The following is a 17,274-nucleotide window of genomic DNA, read 5'->3' as shown; positions in this document are numbered from 1 at the left end:
GGGAAATTTAGGACATTTAAATTGAACATCAGTTCTTTGAGAAAATGACATATAAAGACAATTTTTCTACCCAATTAATTTTAGGGAAAATTCCTCATGTACCCCTGAGGTTTGACGTAATTCCCAAATTACCTCCCACATTTGGGGAATTCCTCAAATACCCCTGAGGTTTGAGTTTGCGCTCAAAATACCCTTACTATGGATTGAACCCTAACACCGTTAGGTTATTCATCTCTCTCTCCTCCCATTCCCTCACCCACTGCCAACCCCCTCCTCCAGCCGGCGGCCAACAGCCGGCGACCACCACCCACTTCGTCGCCGGCGACCCTACCCTCTTCCCTTTGCCGACCAGAACAGCAGCACCCCCGGCGAACCCACCCTCTTCCCTTCGCCGGCCAGAACAACAGCACCCCCCAACGACCCCACCCTCTCCCTTTCCCCCACCCTCGACACTCCACCCTAGCCCTCCCTTTCCCCATTCTCGATTCCCCCACCCCACCCACCCCGACACCACCCCCTCCCCCCTTTCCTCCTATCGGAAATGACACCCCTTCTGTGTCTCCCATCGTGAGTCGACCCCTCCCCTTCCCCACCCAGATACGCCTCCCCCAAACCCCTTAACCCGCCCTCGAAACCACCCTAGGCTGATGTTTTGCTATTCTGGTCGGCGCCAACGTCGAGGGTAAGGGGATCGGGAATGGGGAAGGGATGGGATAGGGTCGCCGGCGCCGAAGTGAGGGAGAGGGGTTTGGGAGTAGGTGGCAGAATGGGAGGAGAGAGAAAATTAGTGAGAGAGAGAAGGAAAACCAGACGACGTTAGGATTCCGTCCATAGTAAGGGTATCTTGAGTCCAAACACAAACCTCAGGGGTATCTGAGGAATTCCCCAAATGTGGGGGGTAATTTGGGAATTATGCCAAACCTCAGGGGTACCTGAGGAATTTTCCCTTAATTTTATTTTCTACTTCATTTTGTTATCATACGTTATTGCACGCATTGCGTGCATGTAATACTAGTTGTTATTCTATTGGAAAGTAGATGTGATAGGAGTTAGTAATTAGTAAAAGTAGTATTATTTTATTTTAAGGAGAGAGAATGTGGGACATGGTTAGAGTTGGTTAGTAATTAGTAAAAGTAGTATTATTTTATTTTATTTTGAGAAATTCTACGTGGTGGCCTCCTACTTTGCACTTTTTTATTTGGTGGCGGGGCAAAAGAAGATTTATACTAAATGACATCATACTTTAGCATATTATACATAATGACCTTATTCAACTTAAAATATGGCCAACACCCAACTAAAAGAAAATTACTAACCTACCTCCTAGTTAATTATCTTTTAAAAACCCTCCAAGTCCCACCTAGGGGTGTTAATGAGCCAGGGTGGCTCGCAAACTGTTCGAGCTCGGCTCGGTCAAAGCTCGGTCAAAGCTCGGCTCGGGAGGGCTCGACTCGAGTTCGAGATCGGCTCGTGACCTTAGCGAGCCGAGCCTGAGCCTAGTAGAGTTCGGCTCGAAAGTTCGCAAACATGTTCGTAAAATGTTTTAAGATAGGCTTTATGTAAAAAAGTATTGTCCTACATCGATAGAAAAAGTAAACACCAACTTTGTTTTCCCTATATAATCTTATTACCCTTTAAGTTCATTATAATTCTTGTTTGATTTGTCTTATTTTATAATGTTGGACAATCAATAAATATGCAAAGCCTAGAAACTTGGATTAGCATAAAATTAATTCTTTTATTATATATAATTCTATCACCTTTCTTCTACCCATATTGGGAATATGAGGAATAATGCACAGTGTTTGTGAATTATTTAGTTAAGTTTTATAAGTCCCACATCGGTGAGACAAAAGCAAAATTTTACATCTCCAAATATAAAATGTGCATGATATGGAAAACAACTACACCCATCTCTTCTTGGTGCCCGTTGTAGAGCCTAAGTGGGTTCCTTTGTTGGGATTTTGAAAGTCCCACATTGGGGAGGAAGCAAGAGTAACAAAGGACCTTTTGTATTATATGGGCATGCATAGATGGGAGTACAATGGATGGTTTTTGGGCTTGTCATATTTAATGAAAATTAGCCTAACATCCATAATTATTAGAGTTTGACAAAACATAATGTTGAGCTTATTTAGCTAAGGTTTATAAGTCCCACATCGGTGATGTAATAGCCTATATTTTAAGCAGGTTTAATAACGACTTTATAAATGAGATTTGATAAGTATAATAGCTTATATTTTCAGACACGTTTTAGTCAAAGTTAGCTATGTTCATATTAGTAAAGAAATTACTTTGAGAATTATTATTTATCGTCTAAAGTAAGTTCCAAGCACAAATAAGTTAGTATGGATTTTATATAATAGAGATATTGAGTTGAAGTTTAAGCTTTGAAATAAAGGGCAACCCGTTTTTAATTACAATTTATCTCTCCTCACTCATGTCATCTACTCTAGATGCTAAAGCATCACTCTCTCTTCTTCATAAAAATTTCAATCAAATGCCAAAGTGTATGTTCCCATAAATTAATTGTTCTCTTCAATATTTCAGTTTAATTACCCAAGTGTTTGAGAATTGGGAGAAACCCCAAACCCAAAATAAAAACCCCAAACAATAATTTTCTCTCTCCTCTGATTTTATACCCCGTACTGTGCATGCTCAATTTCTGCATTTTGGAGTCGGAATTTGCCAAAACTTATTGAATCAAAGTTGTAGATCTCGAAAAGTTATTGAATTTAGACCCAAAAATCACTTGATTTGGAGTTCGGAGCTATGAGTTATGGTCTTTGTAAGTTTGGTGTTCCTATCTCCATTTCTCTCTCCTATGTTTTTATTCCGACAATCTGTTTCCTCAATTATCTACAACATGCAGTCCAATTTTGCTCTTTGTTGCTGAATGAAAGTTGTATATCACTTCGAGCTAATAAATTTGGGCACAAAAATCGCTCAATTCGGAGTTCGGAACTAAGAGTTACGCCTCACACAAGTTCAGCACTGCTGCTGTACCTTGTGTTGCGCTGCTGTTGTGGTTGGCTTGTTTGCCATGTTGTCATTGCTAACTTGTTGCCTTGTTGCTGCCATTGTTGGTATTCCTTTCCATATGAAGGTATAAGCTAATTTTTCTTAATTCCTCATCTCCTTTGATTCCGATTCAAGTGTGGTGCAATTGGATTTTATATTATGATTTTAGAAATAAACTTGGTTCGAAATTTTGTTATTGATTAGCATATATAGTTATGATAAAAGTTAAAAGTTTGTTCAACTTAAAGATTAAATCTTTCCTATTTATTTAATGGGTTGGATTGAGGCTTATAATTTGTATTTATATTTCTTAAGTTAGTTTATGAAATCAAATTTCAATAAGCCATGTTGTTTAATAGTATCCTCTATCTGTGAATTAGAATGAGGTTAATTGGAGTTAGAGATTGATATAGTGAAGTGGATTAGTAGAATGGTTTGTAAATAAGGAGTGTGGGTCGTTCACGAGAGGTTAGAAGGTATGAGAAAGTTAATTTCTTTATCTAATTGGTAGTAAGGATGTTAATTGTTGTTCATATTGTTGTGAGGTGATTGTTGGAGATTGATAAAGAATTTGGAAATGTTGGAATCTTGAAGATTATTATGGAATTGAGCATTCTTTGGGGAAAATGAAAGAGGTACACACATGTTCTTCCACTTTTCAATATATTATTGATATTTCGATTGATCATATAAACTATATAAGTTGATCTTGATATGTTTTCATAAGTTAAACTTATGTTGTATTAAAAATGTGATTTGTGTACTATATGGTTTCTGAAATACATGTTTATGAGTTTTAAGACAAAGGTAGAACTAAATCGCATGTTAAGTTCTATTGGCTATAAGTTATGTTGTTTTGAGACTCAATAGTATAAATTTGTTTGATGAACCAGTTTTGTGATATGAATAAGGCATGTACATTTGGTTCTAAATGAGAGTTTCACTATATTTTCAATAGTTATAAGTTTGATTCTATGAGTTCAGTGAGTTATATTAGGGGAATGGATAAGGTTATGAAGCTCAATTAATTTCAGAAAAGAGTTCGTTTTATATATGGTTATAAATGTATAAACTTTATAAGAACATAATACCTGTAAGTTGTTGAGAACCTCGGTATCACATCTTGGTAACATTAATTCTTGTTCAAGTTTCGTGTATGAATTTTTAAGAAATCAATTATGATGTTTGATTACCCATTTCGAAATACATGCATTAGAGGTTGGAAGATATGGGTTTGGAGTTGTGGTTGTAATTTCAGAGTACGCTATAACATGAGTTTGGAGGACTATTTTTGAGTACGGAAATATACATGTAGTAAACTATGAACTAGAATAGTATGAACTATTATTATAAGGAGAATAAGTTCAGATTAAAAAGGTTACATTATGTCATAGAAGGATAGCAACAAGGACTATTTGAGGAATTTGAGTTTTGTAATATTGAAAAGTTATGTCAAAGTAGTTGTGGGACAAATTAGTAGATCGAAGAATTATGTTTGAGAATGTTAGTTATTATTTGAAAAGTGGAGTTGGGTGATTGTGTAAGTTTTGGAGTGCCAACGTCAATTAATGGGTAGTTGTCGATATAAAAATTATATGGTTCTTAAAGATCAGACGACTATAAAAGTATATATATTGGAAGGTATATATATATATATATAGGAAATGAGAAACACTCAAAGTTGTAACATAGAGTTAAATAAATGAGTTTTGTAATAGTGATATCGATATAAAAGGGCTGGAGTGATGGTTTTGGGAAGTATCAGACACTAAATTTGAGTTATGTTGACTAAGTCGAGGGAAGGTGATAACTGAGTTTGGAAAACTTCTATTATGGGTATCAATGAGGAGTGCAAAAGAGCTTAGGAGTCTTATTTTCTAATTGGAGAAGTAAAAATAGGAAATGGGAAGTGGGAAGAGTATAAAATGTTATGTAAAAAGTCAAGTTAGATATCTAATTATTTGGAAGTGAATTTTGGAAGTTCAACATTAATCTAAGGGTTAATAGAGTGGTTACAATAGCTTTTTGAGTCCAAGAGATGTTATAACCAAAATAAGTATTGAGACGAAATATTAAATATTGAGGAGTAAGATCTGAAATGTGAAGGTCATATTAGAGAAATAAAGGATCAAGATATGGGTGGTGGTTTAAAAGAATATGAAATAGAGAAGTTAACTTACAGTATTTAAGTTATGAAAGGTCATATCTGGAATTGGATTAAGTAAGAAAGTTTAAAGGTATAATTTTCTAGTAAGATAAGTAAGATTATGTAAATGGATATTGGGAAAGAAAAAATATAAATCTAGATAATAGAGAGCATGGTAATTAAAGTTATATAATGACAATACTAAGCGTATGGTGTTAAGGCTAATATGAGCTTTCAGTACAAATACATGGGGACGTATGGTTGTGAATTATAAATTTAAGAAGGATGAGGACAACGAGTTGAGTATTGGAATGGAGTGAGATATTTTGACTTGCATAGTAATTGTGGGTGATTTATGAAATGTAATAAGGTTATATTCTGGCAATGAAAGTTCATGTATTGGGAATAAGAAAACCTTTAAGGGGAAAATTCATATCATGAGAATTTTGGAATGATATAGTTTAGATGCTATAAGTTAAAGACGGAAGTCCAGGTACAAAGAGAAACTATTATGATGAAGGGAATTGCCAAATCATGTTAGAGGATACTTATAGTCTACAAGTAAAACATTACAATTAATCGCACGAGCTTAGAATTGGGTCTCATAATAGTTAATTATCTTATGAGTCTTTGAGAACATATTTTACATTTTGATTATGTTATGGGATCTGCGGAGAGACATTTGATTTTGAATACGTTTTATGTATATTACTTCCTTGAAAGGAATATTTGAGGTAAGTGAGATTATTTGATATTCGAGTTTGTGTTATTATAAGATTATTGAGGTTCAGGTATTTTGGATATGTTAATTACATTTCAACTTTTTGTTTTATTAATTTACGGACGGAGGTTTAAGTCGTTGATACACTTTGGAATTGAGTATGCGATACGAATTAAGAACAAGAGTTAATAAGTTTGAAAGATATAAGTTTGTGTTATTGGGAAAATAAGCATTATGATTTAGCGATTGTTTTATGGGGAAAGTAAACAGAAATTTATGAGCGAGATGCTCAATATGTGTTATGGAGCGGGTATTGTTCCTTTGAGTAGTCATGATCCAAAGGTTATTGAGGTTATGTTCATTTTAAGTTCAGTATTTTTGCTGTAATTATTTTGTCAAAAGTTCCAAATGTTCTTGTTAACTCACCCCTTTTGATAAAGTTTAAATGAGCACACTAAGTGCCTATACGACTTGTACAAGATTATATCCTTATATCTTTACACGTAACTAATATGTGAAATTGTTAACGTAAAACAAAAGATTTCAAAAGAAGATCCAAGTCTTGCAATGATTAGCAACACCATAGTAGTGGTGATTATTTTTCCTCTTCATGGATAAATATGTGTTCTTTGAAACACGTGTGGTATTGATAAACTGTGCATTTAAACTATTTATGTAAATAAACTATGGATACAAGTGGGTAAAGGCCGATACCAAATAAGGTACGGTATGAACAACAACCCTTGGAGGATGGGTGATCTCCTTTCGAACCCTCGCTGGGTGGGTGAAGTCCAGCAGATAATAAAAATGGGACATGTCCTGGTTAAGGCTTGCAAGCACAAATATTTAAACGGTGGGGTGACGACCTCCATTAGCTTAGAGACAGTCGGCTCCTTGAGTAAGGAACCCCTCTCTATTCGTGCTCGCTTTACCCAATAAAATTAAATGCTATAGACCCAAGGGTTTTGAATGATCTAATTGGTGATCTTCATGATAAAAATTCTTACGTTAATACGATTGTGCAAGGATGAAATCCTGAAATTTTTAAGCAAGTACTTTACTTGTGAAACATGCCGAATTTCTAGCATGAATTGTATACGAATGGTCTTAAGCCACCAAAATGAGGTTTTGGGATGAGCTTATGTATTTCTAACTATTTGATTTTAAGTATTTTTGAAGTTTGGGAATGTTCCACTTGATTAATAATAAACCGCACAACTATATTTTAAGCCACTAAAATGAATTTCTGGTTGGACAGTGTGTGTACTCAGTTTTTCTGATTTTGTTCTTGGAACCTGTCCTGGTGGGGGCAGAGTTCATTGTTAGTGATCTTGCAGGTTCGTGCGTGGAAAACTCGGAATGGAGTAAAGAAAGAATTTAGGTATCAAGGTTAATGTGAGATGTAATGGTTCAGAGTTTGTATTAGGGTTATATAACCTTATTTGTGAAGAAATTATTATAGTGCTTTAGAAGTCGAGCAAGGTATTATTGTAATATGTTATTGGTTATTGAGGATGTGTTGTGGGCCCTGACCCACAGGTCCAGGATCGTGTATTGAAGATTTTATTCCGCTGCGAGTAAATAATTAATTCGAGGCTATTAAGTGTTGATTATGTTTTGTGTATCTTAATTGTGATTAGTTAGCAACTCGGAAGTGCGGGCTATTTCAGGTGAGGCAAAACCAAAACTTCATATCTCCAACTATAAAAGGCGCATGATAGAAAAATCTAAAGCACCCCTTTTTTCTTTTTTTCGCTGCTCACTATAGAGCCTAAGTGAGTTCCTTTGTTGGGATTTTAAAAGTCCCACATCGGGGAGAAAGCAAGAGTAATAAGGGACCTCTTGTATTATATATGGGGTATAGATAGGAGTAGAATGTATGGTTGTTGGGCTTGCATTATTTAATGAATATTAGCCAGACATCCATACTTATAAAAAGTTTGGCAAAACATTGGGCTATATCTAAAGTCTTGGATAATGTTAAGCTAAATTTTCTTTCAATTTTTAAAATTTTAATTTCACGAGCCAAGCTTCGAGCCGAGTTTCGAGCCGAGCTTCGAGCCGAGCCGAGCCTGGTTTTGTTCGTTTCGAGCTCGAGCCGAGCTTAAATTTTTTAGGCTCGACGAGCTTCGAGCCGAGCCGAGCTCGAACTCATTCATTCTCGAGCCGAGCCGAGCCTGGGTATGTTCGGTCTCGGTTCGGCTCGTTAACACCCCTAGTCCCACCCATCCTCCTCCTCCACCATATTCCACCACCGCCAAGCCCCAATCAGGGACCGCAACCCAACCACAACAGTCCCAAACACGACAATCCCAAATAGGCTCATATAGTGAATATCTCATAATGAATATGTAATCTGTAGATATACAGTAAAATCGCTTGAACGAGACGAAGAGCTCTACGTGAACGACATGTTGCTTGACAACACCTTTTGGATATATATGTGTTGATTGTAAATTTTTTAATATTTGATGTAAAGGGAAGATCATCCTCATTTTTAATCTAGCAGAAATAAGAACATATATTGAGTATTCAATATGAATCTTGGCTACCTTATGATTTACTTTGGAAACAGAACTTCAGTTTCGGTCGTAAAGTGGTGGAGCAGTGGTGGAGCATGATGGAGGAGGAGGAAGATGGGTTTTAAAAATATAATTAACTAAAGGGAGGTTAGTAATAACCTTATGAATGAAGGGTTAGCCAGATTTTTAGTGGAATTAGGTCACTTTGTGTAATTAGCTAAAGTTGGTGGTCATTTGGTATAAATCTTTTTTGGCCCTGCCACCAAATAGAAAAGTGCAAAGTACAAGGTTACCATGTAGAATTTCCCTTTATTTTATTATTTTATTCGGAGGAGTGCGTGGGCCAATAGTTAAAAGGTAAAATGATTAAAATAATAGTGGGTCATATTCCAAAATAAAAATGTAAATAGTATTCTCGAATAGATAAAAAGAAAAATGTAAAGAGTATACTGGGACGAAGGAAGTATATAAATTTTCCTTTTTTAAATTTAACTCAAATCATGCTCTAGTCTTCCCTAACATTAAAGACAAGATTTTTAAAGCCGGGAAACATAAATTTTGTTGTGAGAAATATATGATAAAGAGAAAACACTGGTATAAATATATTAGTAGAATGTTGTTATACTTGAATGCACAAAATTACCTTACAATGATGGTATTTATAGGCAAAAGTTTTATTGTTTATATATGCGTAAGTTCAACAAATGAGGTGTACAAGAGAAATTTTCCCAACATGCATTAAATACATGTCAGGGTAAAAGTCCATGACACTAGTAGACATTCTCTTTTATCTCAACCCTCCCCCTTGAATGTCCACCGCTAACTCATAAGAAGAGTTTTCTCATCTACAAAACCTTAGAAAAAACCTAATAGAAAAATCCATAACTAGGGGAAAAGAGTCCAACTCTAAAATTATATGCTTAATTTGGTATTCACACTTGAGGATGTTTGTTAGAGAATCAGAAGTGAGAGCCCAGTATCTAGTGTACGAGAGAATTTTGGCTTGAGACGAAGTTAAGATGACAAAAGGAAGAAAAGCACAAGCAGTTCTAGTGTTATCAACGAATTCATTGACATATTTCAACGTTAATGGAAACTCCATATAAGGTAGTTGTTTTCTTTTTTAAAAATTATTATGTACTTATTTCTCTTAATATACTATATTTTAGATTTCATTCAACAAATTTTTCTCTTTTAAATTTAACTCAAAGAAAAGAGAAAAAGAAATACTTCGTCGCCCGAAAGGAAAGGGTCTTTTTTTATTGAATAAATAGTATAGTATTTTTTTATTTTATTATAGAAAATTATATTCTAGAAATTCAAATTTTAATATTCATCAATTCAAATTAGATTACTAGATATCGCACCTTAAAATATACTTTCAAAAATGTAATAAATCAAAATATTTTGGACCTCTTTTCCATTTCTCCTCCAGAAATCTATTGATTCAAAAAATTCTGGGAAATTATTGTCAAAATCATATTTCAGTCTACTCTAACATTAAAGACAAGATTTTCAAAACCAAAAAACATGATTGTCATATTTTTTAATTGTAAGCTTTTAGAATGTAAGAAAGACAATCCAATTCAAGTCCAACTCGATCCAATGAAAAGATCCAATCTGAATTCGAAGTAGTCATCATTGATCATTGTGAGATCCAACAAATCTTAGCCCCATAACTAATGCCACATCTTCGACTGATTATGCTGAAGTTACTTTACTATGAGATTGTGTTTACATATTAAAATGTTCAATTCACCTAGATTTCACCGTCCCAAGTTCAGCAACCAATGACAAGGAAAGAATAAAAAAATTGTCATTCTTTCAACATACGGTCATGCAATATGCATGCTTCTAAAAAAAGCTCAATAGCACTCCAAGTTCATCCTTCGCGCGTCCCTATTTTCTTGTCATCCTCCGCAAAACAAAGACATCAAAAGATTGCCCCTGTTGGAACTAATACTAAAGCGGAAGAAGTATATAATTGGAGAAACAAACTGATTTTTATTTGCTTGCACAACTACAAACTCACGTCTTGCACTACTACTTAAATAGAGAATAAATGATAAACCACTAAGCTAAATTGATGGAAGCATAATCCACCATATCCTATTTTCATGCGACTATATTTGACCCACTAACAACAACTAAATACTCCACTACATACATAACCAAAACACTAAAAACGATATTCCTAAAAATACTCCAACTAAGGGTGCGTTCTATTCAACTTATTGGACCTGAACTTATTGGAACTTATCTGAACTGAACTTATTGAACCTGAACTGAACTTATTGGAACTTATTAAACCTGATTGGACCTGATTCAACTTATTGGACCTGATTGGACATGATTGAAACTTATTGGACCTTATTGGAACTTATTGACCTTATTGAAACTTATTAGACCTTACTGGCCCTGATTGAAACTTATTAGACCTTATTGGACCTGATTGAAACTTATTAGACCTTATTGGACCTGATTGAAACTTATTTGACCTTATTAGACAAAAACATTGACCATGAATAACATAAATATTACCACTAACGTAAATACTACCTCTCAAAATTTTTTATGGAGTAATAATTATTATAATTCGTCCTTTAAAAAATAACAATTATTAATTATCTCTTATGTTAATTATTTAACAAAAAAATTTACTATTTATATATTTGCCTATACATAACTTTCACCACTAATATATCTAATAGTTTTGTTTTGGTTTTATAAGACACTAGTAGAAAATCAAAATTTTATATCTTTCATTGTTATTAGTAACGAAAACATGTTATCTCTAGTTATTTAAAGACGGATTGCAAAATATTGTAATTATAATTATTATTATTATTATTGTTAACCTTAATTATTTGACCATGATTATAATATTATTTAATAGCAATATGAATAATCAAATAATAGACAATAATACAAGTATAATACTATACATTGTGGTACTTTAATATATAAAAAATTATAATAATAACATAATCAGCTAATAGTAATATGAATAATAAAATAATAGACATAATATAAATAAATAATAAAATAATAGACATAATACAAATAAGTAATAAAATAATAGACACTAATACAAGTATAATACTATATAATCATTGTGGTACTTTAATTAAATTCTAATAATACATAATCAGCTAATAGTGATATGAAACTATGAATAACAAAATAATAAACAATAATACAAATGTTTATTAAACATTGACTATTTGGACCTTATTAGACCTGATTGGAACTTATTGGACCTTATTAGACCTGATTGAAACTTATTGCACCTGATTGGAACTTATTGCACCTGATTGGAACTTATTGGACCTTATTAGACCTTATTGGAACTTATTGCCCTTATTAGACCTTATTGCAACTTATCTGAACTTATTGGACCTGAAACTTAATTTTTTAAGTTGAACAGAACGCACCCTAAGTTTGAACAAACAACCAACACACCCCCTTGATTCAAACTTACTTAACTCGACTACGAACTACCAAGATACAAGTAACACAACCATGAACACAACCACGACTTCACGGCACAACTGCGACACTCGACTTTAGAAGAGTTCTTCTTCGACCTTTTGAACATAATTTACTACGATCTCGATTTTCTTCACGACCTCGGCCTCGACCTCCTTCCTAACCGCGACGACTACCTCAACCATAACTACGACCACTTGCATACCCACGACCTCGACAACCCATTAAATGGGAACCCATCGACACAGTAAACGAACAAGCACACCCATTTCTCCTTTTTTTTTGTTTACACGCACATAACAAAACACTCTCAAACATTTTCACTCAAATTTGGAACAACTGACAGACATTTTTTTTTTTTTTTAACGACTCACAACTTTTTGTCGGGTACCTCTGGTGGCTCCTCCGGTTCTTCATTCCCGCTCTCAACAATATCCCATAACTCTTGGGATTGAAACATGGTTTGCATTTTAATACTCCATAAATGATACTTCTCACCCTTAAAAATTGGAATGAAGGGTTGAGATGATATATTAACACCATTGTTTGCCATCACTTACACTCACTGTGTTTGCCGACTCAAATCTCACTCGACCCACAACAATTTTTGAAACATACGACTCACGACTTTTAAAGGTTTAGGATCGAACCCAGATTGGCTCTGATACCATGTTGGAACTAATACTAAAGCGGAAGAAGTATATAATTGGAGAAACAAACTGATTTTTATTTACTTGCACAACTACAAACTCACGTCTTGCACTACTACTTAAATAGAGAATAAATGTAAACCACTAAGCTAAATTGATGGAAGCATAATCCACCATATCCTATTTTCATGCGACTATATTTGACCCACTAACAACAACTAAATACTCCACTACATACATAACCAAAACACTAAAAACGATATTCCTAAAAATACTCCAACTAAGTTTGAATCAATCAACCAACAGCCCCCATGTAACATATTTCATCTATTTTCTTTTTGGTTTCGTTATTTACTTTTTCACATTTGTATATATGTAAAAAAAATAAAGATTTGATATTTGAAATCCTCTAATTAAGATTAATCTAACAAGACTTCACTTGACTATATTTTTTCTTATATAATAATGTGAGAATAGTTTAACAAAATTGGTTAATGAATAGTACCAAAAAGCAAATGGTGCAACTAAAGGAGACCGATGAAGTAAATATTTACTGGCATTTACATTTTAAAGGAACAAGCAAAGAGTACATCGCTTTAGCTTCTCCTCAGTGCAACTAGGTTTAAGTCACTACAGAAGATGGACACTCGACAACAAAAATGCACCAAAATTGAATTGATTGAATAGATTCCTGAATACCCTATAACTTACATCACCTATCCTTTCCGAACTCTCCTACTGTCTCGCTGTTATACACAATAACCTGCTAGCCTGAAGTGAATACAGTATATCTATTTCTTTTGTAACCCCATCTCCTTGTGTTTCACCCAAAAAATAAAGCAGGGGAGAGAAAGAGAGAACCTCCAGCATACAGAACCATCACTTGCTAAAGAACATCCTCCTCCTTTTTCCTTTTCCTTTCTGCATAGCCTGTTTGAGAAAAGCCCAACCATTATCAACATAATTATCATTAAGTTTACTTTTATCTTGTATAAACAAATTTTACACTTCATATAAAGCTGCAAGCAGATTATCATTGATCAATCACAGACAAAGCAGAAGTACATTATGGTATGGGGAAAATAAATCAAATCTTCCACCCAGTGAACAAGTCCCCACCTATAGCAAATAGCATGGTCCGAGTGTCAAATATATTCAGCGCTACACTTGCAATTGCAGAGACGCAGTTTTTGTTGGATAATTGATTGAATATGCATCTTCTGAGGTCAAATTTGACTGCAAAAATTCAAGAAGCTACACTGTCTGAAGTCAAGTTTTGACAGCCCTGTATTTACTATAAAATTAATAATTCTCTTTCCGTACACGAACAGATAGATTGTGCTCGTATTTAGATTAGATTAAATTGCATCTCGGTCAGTAAACACTACGTGATATGCTGACATCATGCCTATAGAGGCATTAACCATGGAACTTATCGTCGCGGAATGATTTTTAATTGGCTCAGTATCATTTCCTATTTTTCCTCATATTACAAAAAGGTCAATTGGAAGAATATACAGTCTATCATTTCAAGATAGTCTATCTAGGATGGAGGATCTCATACAAATGCAGATGGAAGTATTAATCATGACGCTTAGAAACTGTTGTCTACGTGGACAGCCAAATTCTCAATATAACAGAAACACTAATACTCAGAGACAGAAATGTAGCTAGTTTCCAGCAACCCTGAACCCCTATATTTTGACTAACTGCTTAATGAGGATGATAAAGCCATCAGAGCAGGATAACAAAGCCAGCAGAGAAAGTTGCATACAATAGTCAAATATATGGCTTCAATATTTTCCTAGTTAAATACTCAAACATGATCACACAAGAAGGATGAAGTATCTCGAATGTAGGTCCTCATGCAACATAATCTTAAGCAACTAATAAACATACAAGATAAGGTACAAACAAAATTGGTAGCCAAACTATAAGGGAAAGCACACCTTTATGATGAATAATCTCAACGTAAGGACAATTGCATCTCTCAAACTGCAAAACCAAGAGAAGTGGCAGCTTAATACATACAAAACAATTAACAAGCCAAGAATATTGACTTGCACATCACTAACAGTGCAATGTTTGTTCTTGTCCTTGTTTATCTGTTGCATACCACTCCAACATAAAAAGAATAAAAGCTTTTCTTGGAACTAAAACATTATGAATAGAATATTGTAACAAGTAAATGGAATGAGCCACATACTTAGCATTTCTAAGATAATGAAAAAGATGATGTTGTCATAGACCTGATAAGTCTGTACCCTTTCATAAAATAAAAAACACCTATATAAATGATGTACCATAGTGTACTAATAGCTAACATATCACAATAGCTACACACATTAATCATTCTTCTTAAGCAACCAGATTTTGAAGACGACACCAATAAACAATAAGAAATAAGTAACTCCCATTTCTAGTTGATATGAAAGACGAGAACTAAGCAGCAATACCTAGCAATGTCTGGTACAGTATTCTCAGCTCGCAAGAGGTGCACAACATCACTAGGACCAAAGACAGAAAAATCGATAACGTTTCCATGGGTAATGGTTACCTGCATAGAGTACACACCAAAATATAAGGACAAAGAAAATGGGGGGTGTTAAGGGATTTGTAAAACACTATCTTTTCTAAAATAGACAAGCAAACACATCAAGACATGATAGTAGAACAACGCTATTCAATTATGGAAAGGCCATTTTATAATAGCTTTTATAACCCGCCATTCCATAAAGCGTGATTATAAATTGGGCTGAGACATTCGTTATAGACATTTATTTTGACACATTAGTCGTTATAAAACATTGTTAAAAACTATGCATTGATACAACTGATTTACATATAAGAGAAGATTAGACTCATATCTTAGTCCCTGTAAATGTTTGGAGCCTCTTGTAAAACGAAAGCGAAACAAGGTTTTGACAGGTAAAGCCACATTAATCCTCTTTGCTTTTCAAGGTCTCCAATGTACACCTATGTCATAAATTACGGACATACCGTATTGGTTAAGATTAAGGAAACAATATATTCTCAAAATGCATATCAAAACAAATCTAACAAGATCCCACACAATAATATACATAATTCTTATATACTTTCTCCGCTCCAAAAATTAATGCAACACTTGTCTTTGGTACGGATATTTAGGAGGGAGTTGGAAGTGGGGTATTGTGTTAATATTTATGTTAAAATAAGGAGAGAAAAGTTGTTGAGTGTGAGTGGTCCCATGTGTGTGAATATGTTTTTTTCCATTTATAAAAGTGTTGCATAAATTAAATAACTACTAAAAAAAGGCAAGTTTGCGAAAAATTTGGAGCAGAGAACGTGTACATTAGTCAATGTGAACAAGGGACTAACAAAACAAACCACAAGGAGTATAATTTACACTTTAAAGGATATTTACCGAAGTATTGAATTACAAAGATAAGTGAATCTGATTTCCAATTTGTTAATTCACGTCAAGAAGCATGTTGTAACAATATGTGAGATGCCACTCCTAGGACACCGCGACAAAACAAGCCAGAGGGAGTATAATTTACCTTCTTAGACTAATATTGTGTACTAAACTATCATTTGATAAATTTCTTGAGTTTCAAAAGTTAATGATGGCCCATAAGGTCCATACCGTGGAAGTAGGGAAAAAAAAGATGGAAGTGGCTGTGGACCATACTCGGCAATTGAAGATATCAAAAACCACGAAACAGTAAAAAGCAATTGAACAACAATGTCGACTAAGAAAGTGCTTTAATAAAAAAAATTAAGTTAGATAGTTGTTTGTAAAAGATAACTCGCGACAATTTTACCATATACTCCTTCCGGTCTTTATTAGTTTACCCAATCCTTTTGCACAGAGTTTAGGAGAAATAATGTTGTAAGTCATAGAAAGAAAGAGAAACTATTATTTTATATTAAAGTTGAATGTATGTGTGATGAAAAGTTAGTGGTCACATTAAAAAAAATGGGTAAAACTAATAAGGGACATCCCAAAAAGGAATACGGGTAAACTAATAAAGACCGAAGGGAGTATTAACTAATTTACTCTTTCTGAGATCTAACTTCTTCTTTACTGATTCTTTAGAATACAACAATCATGTTCAAAAAGTGAAATTAGTGTTTTGAGGAAAGCAAACTTGTAAAAGCACAGCCTTACACCAACCTTGATCAAGCTTAAACAACAACTGGAGCTGATACACAAGTTCAACCAATTCACAACCATATAAAGTTTGGTGGTTAAATTAGTGTTCGGTACTGTATATCATACAGAATTGTACGATACCTTAACTCAAATGACACAGCACCTTATAAGAATGCAACAGTTTATATTTGGATACGAGTTATTGCGCCTGTAAGATGCACAGACTTATAGTTCATTGACATTGTGTATAGCATGAATTTAAATTTGTGTGTTGCATGTTATTGTAGACAGTGTTTTCAGTATATCGATATTAATAAACGATTGGTGGTGAACAGAGTAACTTTGTCATAAAGCATTAATTTTATGCTTCTTTCATACTCTTTCTTCCTTTTCCACCTAACATAAAACATTTTGTATTTATTTTACTTTCTAATGTCATCAACTCCTAAGTTGCTTTATTGGTAGAAGTTAAAGTATCACAACCAATAAATTGTGGATTTGTACAACGGTAGACCCTTATATATCTATTCTTATATCAGCACGTGTGCATCTCATTTGGCAACATACATGGAAAAAGGATTATTATA

At 34.1% G+C, this 17,274-nt stretch overlaps 1 protein-coding gene and 1 long non-coding RNA gene across 10 annotated transcripts in view; one reads left to right on the top strand and one right to left on the bottom strand.

The window, feature by feature from the left end:
• The first annotated feature begins 1,370 nt into the window (after positions 1-1,370).
• LOC104902820 (uncharacterized) lies at positions 1,371-7,496 on the top strand. The gene is made up of 2 exons (XR_007276521.2): positions 1,371-3,656; positions 7,202-7,496. It is a non-coding gene; the product is annotated as an uncharacterized LOC104902820 (long non-coding RNA).
• A 5,591-nt stretch (positions 7,497-13,087) lies between these two features.
• LOC104899425 (hypothetical protein) overlaps positions 13,088-17,274 on the bottom strand; it is a 15,870-nt gene continuing 11,683 nt past the window's right edge. For 5 of the 9 annotated variants that reach the window (XM_048648682.2, XM_048648681.2, XM_048648686.1 and 2 more), the window contains 2 exons: positions 15,006-15,106; positions 13,088-13,479 (listed from right to left, as the gene is read on the bottom strand). In XM_048648682.2, the coding sequence (XP_048504639.1) occupies positions 13,341-13,479; positions 15,006-15,106 (240 nt within the window). In that variant the 3' untranslated portion in view covers positions 13,088-13,340. The other 4 variants (XM_048648684.2, XM_010686615.4, XM_048648683.2 and 1 more) reach the window with 3 other exon arrangements.

This window comes from Beta vulgaris, chromosome 7 (genome assembly GCF_026745355.1).
Source record: "Beta vulgaris subsp. vulgaris cultivar EL10 chromosome 7, EL10.2, whole genome shotgun sequence".
Classification (NCBI taxonomy): Eukaryota; Viridiplantae; Streptophyta; class Magnoliopsida; order Caryophyllales; family Amaranthaceae; genus Beta; species Beta vulgaris.
This window is presented reverse-complemented; position numbering and strand designations above follow the sequence as displayed.